General features: G+C 34.4%; 1 protein-coding gene across 4 annotated transcripts; it reads right to left on the reverse strand.

Moving 5' to 3' along the window:
• Window positions 1-400: 400 nt before the first annotated feature.
• Window positions 401-6,242, reverse strand: LOC130734617 (heparanase-like protein 1). 4 transcript variants are annotated; one of them, XM_057587120.1, is made up of 10 exons: window positions 6,085-6,242; window positions 4,891-5,155; window positions 4,696-4,732; window positions 4,278-4,461; window positions 3,502-3,650; window positions 3,185-3,418; window positions 2,918-3,107; window positions 2,651-2,776; window positions 2,005-2,107; window positions 401-990 (listed from the first exon to the last, which is right to left on the reverse strand). In XM_057587120.1, the coding sequence occupies exons 2-10, from the start codon at window positions 5,098-5,100 to the stop codon at window positions 580-582; spliced, it is 1,644 nt and encodes a 547-aa protein (XP_057443103.1). In that variant the 5' UTR covers window positions 5,101-5,155; window positions 6,085-6,242; the 3' UTR covers window positions 401-579. The 4 variants fall into 4 exon arrangements, with proteins under 4 accessions (XP_057443103.1, XP_057443105.1, XP_057443106.1 ...); XM_057587122.1 differs by lacking the exon at window positions 6,085-6,242 and adding an exon at window positions 5,927-6,072; XM_057587123.1 differs by lacking the exon at window positions 6,085-6,242 and adding an exon at window positions 5,975-6,051.
• Between the last annotated feature and the right edge of the window lie 1,286 nt (window positions 6,243-7,528).

Raw genomic sequence — 7,528 nt, forward strand, 5'->3', positions numbered from 1 at the left:
AACAATAATCATTTAAACTATGTTGACAACATTCTCTCTCTCTCTCACTCCCTCTCCTCTCTCTCTCTCTCACATTAGTTATGCAAAACTTGAAAGTGACGCAAATTATTGTTGAGAGTGCAAGTGATTGAGTCCCATAAATCCAATGTCTTAAGATTTTGAGTAAAGTTATAGCGTCAAGTTCTCTTGATGTCTCGTTTTCTTGGCCCATGGGCTCCCTCTGTCTCCTCAGTGAAAGGTATCAGAGCCAATGGTTAGTGTGACTATGATGACGACTTCTCGTAGTGAAAGTCCTTCGGGCGGTGTGGTCAGACAAATATATGACCCTAAACCCAATGCCTTAAATCACTACTGAAGAAGAATGAAACAAAATCACTACTTTCCCAAAGAAAATCAAGTGTGAAACAAATAACTTGAACCAACAATTTATTCACAAGTTGATGATACATCTTATGCCTCTTCAATATTAAACTATTGCAAAGCTTGAAACTTTCGAGTAACAGCTCACGAATACTTACAATTACCATGAGAGCTTGCAGTTGCATACTCCTAGTGCCTAGTTTACAAGATTATAGAAAACTAAAGTTTTCTGTGTCTAGCACATGCTGGAGCATCAAAGTTAGGATAAACAATAAATGCAATGGACAAAGGAGCCATGTATATTGGAGATAGTACATTACTGCGTACTGGATCCAATGGTGGAAAATTTCCCTCACTTGTTAACTCCAGTGGAATACCGTTCAGTACCATGGTTTGGCTTCTAATGATGTCATCATGTGAAGTTAGGTGATACTCTTCCCTGTATGTTACTTCTGATCCTTTTGTTCCAACCCAAGAAAATGTCCTCTTAAGATGGTCAAAGAATGAGTTTCCTTTATGGGTGCTTTTGGTCACTGCATTTCCTTCAGCACTTGCTGTCACAGGGTTTTGAACATTGAGTATGAAATTAGTCTGGTTGCTCAAGTTGATCAACAGTAACGTTACACCCACCTGTAGAATGAAATTGATAAGAATCTGATGAATGCTAAAAGAAATATTCAGAGAGCAGACAATTGTTTAGATAGATGGCTATCATCTAATCTTAAGTCACAAGATGTGAAGCTCAACTCCCTGCAAATTTCACTTTAATTAAAAGAGTTGCTAGCAAATTGGAAGTGAGTGACACAAAATCAACCTTTGTTCGAAGTTTTCACACATTCATTATCAAACAAAACGGAATATAATGTCAAAAACTCTAAAAGATCTACAAATCAAGAGATATATATTCTGGGACAACAAGGAAGTCTGATTAGATAGAATGTAATATGTGAAGATTTGAATCCAATTTCAGTTTTTATAGTAACAGCTTAAATTAGACTGGACACAAGCTATCTGGTTCACTGTTTGTTTGTGCTATATGTATTTTGCTATTTTATGAGTAATTTTCGTTTTTCATCCCATTGATTATCTAACTACAGGTCTACAACAAACAAACACCTAATTAATTCTAAAGTCAAAATCAATTATGGAAAAAAGCTTTTGTGGGTACCAAAATTTATTCTGATGAAAAAGAAGAGGGATTTGGCTAACTGCATGGATCGTAGGCTCAAATCTCTATGTCAACATTGTACCAAAATACCAGGCACCTAGAAGCCAAATGGAAAACCCTAATTGATTAGGCATGAGACCAAAACTTCTAGCATGACCACAGAAGTATGGTGAAATGTTCATAAAATCATTCAGTGTTATATTCACCTTGGCTCTCCTATGAACAAATCTAAAATTCATTCTTCCATAAACTTCAGTGCATTCTAAGTTTCTAACCACTGCATATTCTTTTTTCTTACTGTCAAATTTACATATAATATATCAGCATGTTAAGCTGCATATGATGTCATATCAGCTTTAATTTCTTAATAATTGGAATGCTAATCAAACATCATATACATAAGAGTGAACTCCAAATTCACGTCTCCCTATAACATTATATTTTCCATACAAGTAGAAATAAATTAGTGCACTTACGCTGTCTTTTGAACAATGGGCATAAGTGCGTAAAAAGGGTGAAGAAATATCATTTGAAACTGCAAGAACCTTCTTTCCCATCAGCCGATGCCACAAAAGTGCACTATCGGGAAAAAAAGATGAGAGTCTAGGATTAGATAATGTTAGGTACCAGAATAACAACACTATGACTGAATGAAACTGAGATTGATGATCACTGAATCCTCTGGAAATACCCAGAAACAGTGTTTAAGGAATTACAAAATAACAGAAAGAAAAACAAGATAAGCAAGAGCAATTTCGAGAGTGCTCTTTCTCTCCCAAGTCCTATGCCAAATTCTGCCTAAAAAGACTCTCTCTCTCCATAACTAACTTATATTCTATCAGCTGGTAGCAATGGTCCCCTCCTCATCATAGGATGCTGCCACCTCACCAGATAGTACTAGGGAATATTAGCTTCTAGAATGTTGAATCATCATGTGGTCCATCTTGCTGTTTGGGCCTCCTCTCATAGACTTTACCAAACCTGGGCCTAATGCTTGGGTTTGCAACAGATATGTTCAACAAAGATATACGAACCACCATAAATCTTCAAGTACCCTATAATGAAAATAAAAAGTACATATATCTAGTCTCTTTCTCTCTTCAATTTTTAATTTATACTTGCCTGTAGTAGTCAGGATTGGGAGTGAGGGTGGTGGTATTGAGAAGGCCATAGTTTCCTCCAATTAAAGTCTGTCTGCAGTAAACTTTAGTCCCGTAGCTGGATGCAATTCCAAGTTGATCTAAGTACCTATGATATGAGTCGTTTAAATTTTCCAACTTAAAAGTTAAACACAAGTAATCATTTTGCTAATTAAAAAATCATAAATGCTTCTTAGCAATTAAAAAATATGAGCAGAAAATGATGGAGGGAATGAACAACCAGTATTACCAAAAGCTGTTCAGAAATGTGTTAGAAACAAAGCGGCCACCACTGTTGTATGCCCCACCAGCTTCTCCTACCCATGCAGAAGTCCAAGGACCATGTTTTTGAATGGTTGCTGAAAGATTGCTGAAAATATTTTCAACCTTGCTCAAGCGCTCAGGATCTAAAATCTTCCTTTCAAGATGCTCATCACTACCTGAAAAAGAGAGATTAAATTAGGAACAGATTAATTTACCAAACTATAGTATAAAGAATCATGTATGACAAGCAAACCTGGGCCCAAATTATATAAATGATGACTTAGAACATTGATTATGCCTGAACCCGAAACCTGAAGAAGTTTGTCATACCACTCCTTTTCATAAAATCCCCCAGGTGCTACAAGTGAAGGTTTGAACTTGGAGCTCTCATATAAAACATCTAGAATTTGTTTAAGTTTTATCACGTCTTTACCATACTGTGCGACAGCAACACTTGCACCAATGCCCTTACCACTCAACTCATTGCCTACAAGCAGCATATGCAAGAATAAGGTCAAATTAAACATAAATGAGCATCAAAGTAACAAATAACTCTATCTAGTGTCCTACCAAGTTCCCAGGAATCAATCTTGTATCCTTTTGAAATAGTGTACTTTATAAAATCATAAGTATTAGTAGGGTCCCAGGTTCCTTCCCAAACATTATGACTAATCTGGTGCCTCCCGTGGAGCGCGTTCAAGCCAAATGTCACAATGGCCCTGCAAGTGTCAAATTCTAATTAAGTTACATCACAGATAATCATCCCTCCACCACCCCACTTTGATTTCTTGAACATAAATATGCTTATGCTAAACCATACATAGAGATAGTATAGTAAATCATGCACACACAGGCATTCAAATTCTTTTTTTTTGTATTTTCTTATAGAAAAAGAGGTTTGCAAGTATTTATAGGTCAAAGCCTGGATGGACCACAGCGGTATTCACTCTAACAAAAGCTATTGCTAATATTAACCAATCATGAAAGATAGAAGGACTAGAATGATGAACTTAAATGATAACAATAAACAAAGCACCTTATGTCTGTGATTATAAGGAAAAAGGAATACAATAAAACTATATATCATTCTATTTGCATGTTTTTTTTATCAAGGGTGAAAAAGGTATTAAGTATATGCAGCTAGAGAACCTATTATACCTCCAATGAAGGGATGTAAAGCTGGATTATACTAGAGGAAGCACAAAAAAAAAATAACAAATGAAAACTATCACTTGGTTATAGTACCCTAATTAAAAACCAAATTTTATTTTTTCATGTTTTTTATTTGGCTTGAAGGAAGAGGGAGGCGCTGGGGATAATAAGAATTTCAATGTTAAAATTCTCACCCTGTTTCATTGAAAAATTGATTCAGCTCATCCCACCTTTCCATGTGTAAACATCCCTTTGAAAATCCAAACAGTCCACCTTTCATCTTTTGAAATAGATGACAAGGATACTTCAAACTTCCTACATCATACAGCACCTGGTCTTGCAAAGAACCTCCAAGTCTTATCCTCAACGGCTTGAATGCTATCATGAAAACAATACTATCATGCTTAACAAAGCATTCCAAAGATGATTTGATAGAGCACTTATTGGAGCTTATCCTGTGTCTTTTTTATAAGATAAGCTCCTATAAGTGCTCTTTGGTCCGCATTCAAATAGGCTCATTGTAACTTTTATGCAGCCACAAAAAAAAAAGAATGCTATCAGAGTCATTGATCTTCTAAACCATATGGACCTAAGTAATTCAAATATACACACCTTGGATTGCTTTGGCAAGGAAAGGATGAGACAAGTCCTGAAAAATCAATCCACATTGAATTGAACAATTACTAAAACTGGTTGACTCTGCTTGCTAGAGTTCTAAATGGAGGATTTGGGGGGGGGGGGGGTGGAAGGGAAATATAAATTCTCAAGAGTGTTCATTTCAATACAAACTAATTCCAAAATACTCACCAAATTTACAACAGATGAATATCCCCAGGGGCAATGGTTGTAGTCACACTTATCGTGAGGCCACCAATCAATGGTGGCACAAATAAAGTTATCCCCTGTTTCAGCTTTTGCTTGAGCTCCATTTACGAGCAGCGAACCATGCTCGATATCTTCACTTAAAGTTAGTCGAAGAGAAGCCAAAACGAGTATCAATGCGAGGTGGAATCCCATTAGTGGATCAATTGTTGCAGCAGCATCCGAGGCCAACACAACTAATCCAAATTAACTGTAGTAAAACATAAAAGCTTATTTACAGACAGATCTTCTGAAGCGACATAATTGCAATTTTCTTTTACCTAAAATTTAGGAAGATATGAAATTGAGGCTTTAAACTAACACTATCTAATGAATCCATGTTTAAACTGGAAACTAGAAACCAGAAAATGAAACTATTAAAAGGACAATGAAGATTATGATTGCCCAAATTTCCTGAAATGTAAAAATGATAGATAATACCCATTACTTTAATTTATAATGTCCAATTACAATTTTAGCACAAGTAGATGGTAACAGTGAAAAGCAACCCAGGTTTCCTAAGATGGTGTGTCCTTTTCAATATCAATACTCATCATTGTGATGTAGCAATTGTGGCAATAAATTCATTTACCAGAAGTCAAAAACGAAAATGAGAGGTGCTTCTCAAAATTTTGAGCATTACAGAGTAAATATCAAAAGCCACAATTTTTTAAATGCCCACAATGACATATGCTTATTAAATCCATTACAATGGTCAATCAGAAACAGAACAAAAATAACGTAATCAGAAAATAAACTATGATCAATTTTTTTTTAATTATATTTTCATTCTTCAACACACTAAAACTAAACATAAGCAAAACATAGAATAATAATAGGTTGAATTCAAACTATAAGTCAAAAAAACCTTCATTTTTTATTATAAAAAGCCTACGGAGAGTTATTACACAAGCAGAAATAGATAGTTAGATAGATAATGAAAGATCTGAATAAGACAGATAAGAATTCATGAATCTCAGACCATAAATATTGAACAACAGGGAAAAAAGCGAAGTGGGTTTTGAGCTACCACCACTACTTCATGTGAAATCTAGAGCTACAAGCTAAAACAGGATTAGAAGAGAGACCCATGAGCCAGAAATAAAGAAGAAGAAAATGGGACAGAGAAGAGTAACGAACCTGAACCTCTAGAGATCTCGATTTGGGAGGTTCAATGCCATTATTGAGGAGAAGGTGTGGTGGGTCAATAGTGGCGGTGCTTTAACTGCTACTAGAATAAAAACAAAAGGTGATGTTCTTTTTCTTTTGTTTTCTTCTTTCTATGACTTTGAGTGTGCTCCGTATAAAGAGGTTTCTAGCTAGCTTAGCTCATTGTAATTGAAAGTTTACAGCGACTCATGTGGAGAAATCATGTTTTAATGATTAATCATAGTATCTAATAATGTGATTGATATTAATTACTATATGGTTATTGTATAAAAATAAATTAATTAGGTGGTGAATCTAAGAATAATGCAAATAATTAAGTTATAAGTTTAAAGATAATTGTTATTCTTACCCTCTCATCTAGTTTCACCATTTAAAATGGCGAAAAGATAAGAATACTTGTGAGGATGAGTTTTAAAGGTAATACAAACTTATGTGTGGTATATAGTTTTGGTGTCAATATGCTATTTTATCATAAGAGCATCAAAATATTATTATAGATAAGGCTAGCGTGCAAATATAGGGTGAAAGATTTTGAAGTGTTCAATGAGATTAGTTGTACTTATGAGGATGAGTTTTAAAGGTTAACTAGATTAAGAACTCGCGCATTGCGAGGTGGGTGAAATAATGCATCTTTCTTCTTCTCATGGAATGAATTTTTTTTTTATAAAAAAAAGTTTTTCTACCTTAATCAGCAACTCAAGTTAAAGTTTTTTTTTTTTTTTTAAGTAAGGAGTTGCTTTCTTCTAAACTTAGCTTGTTTGAATCTAGAATGGAATTATAGTTCTATTGCTAAATCACACATTGAGATCAATTTGAAAATATAGAGCAAGTTGTGATTTTGTTATGTGGAGAAGATGGTGGCTAACCGAAAAAACCAAACAATAGCCAACAGCTGCCATAGTAGGTGTGAAAATGTATCTTCTATCTGCTATGAAAATGTATCTCTTAAATAATCTAATCAGCTTTAGTGAGACACTGAGACGCTTGCTTTTGCTTTAATGGAGAACCATATTCTGTAGAATTCAATTGAGGGATATTTTCTTGCTTTCTTTTGATGGCAGCAAGAATGTTGTGTAATTGGATCATGATTATTTCTTCTATTTTTTTGAAACAATCATATGATTATTTCAATTGTAAAAGAAAATGAACCAGCTCAATTTTCGTCATCTAATCATTGATATAATTTATTTTATTTCTTTAATTATCAAATACATAAAATTAATTGTGAGAATTGAGGTGGTGATGAAATTTAATATGGTCAATATTTTTTTTACAAAGGATCAGTTTCCTGTCTAATTTGTTGTGGGAGATTGACTCAAACATCACACCATTTACACAGTCGAAAACTTTGAATAAAAATTGAAGTTGAAATTTGCCTAGATTTGGTACAACAGTACAAGTGAATAAAAGAAGA

This window comes from Lotus japonicus, chromosome 1 (assembly GCF_012489685.1).
Source record: "Lotus japonicus ecotype B-129 chromosome 1, LjGifu_v1.2".
NCBI lineage: Eukaryota > Viridiplantae > Streptophyta > Magnoliopsida > Fabales > Fabaceae > Lotus > Lotus japonicus.

Bases quoted from the DNA above. Each gene is read 5' to 3' on its own strand.
- LOC130734617 (XM_057587120.1), bottom strand. From the start codon at position 5,100: ATGGGATTCCACCTCGCATTGATACTCGTTTTGGCTTCTCTTCGACTA. The intron at 3,419-3,501 runs GTAGGACACTAG...TGCTGCTTGTAG, and splicing joins GATTGATTCCTGGGAACTTG to GCAATGAGTTGAGTGGTAAG. The intron at 991-2,004 runs GTAAGTGCACTA...TTCATTCTACAG, and splicing joins CCCATTGTTCAAAAGACAGC to GTGGGTGTAACGTTACTGTT.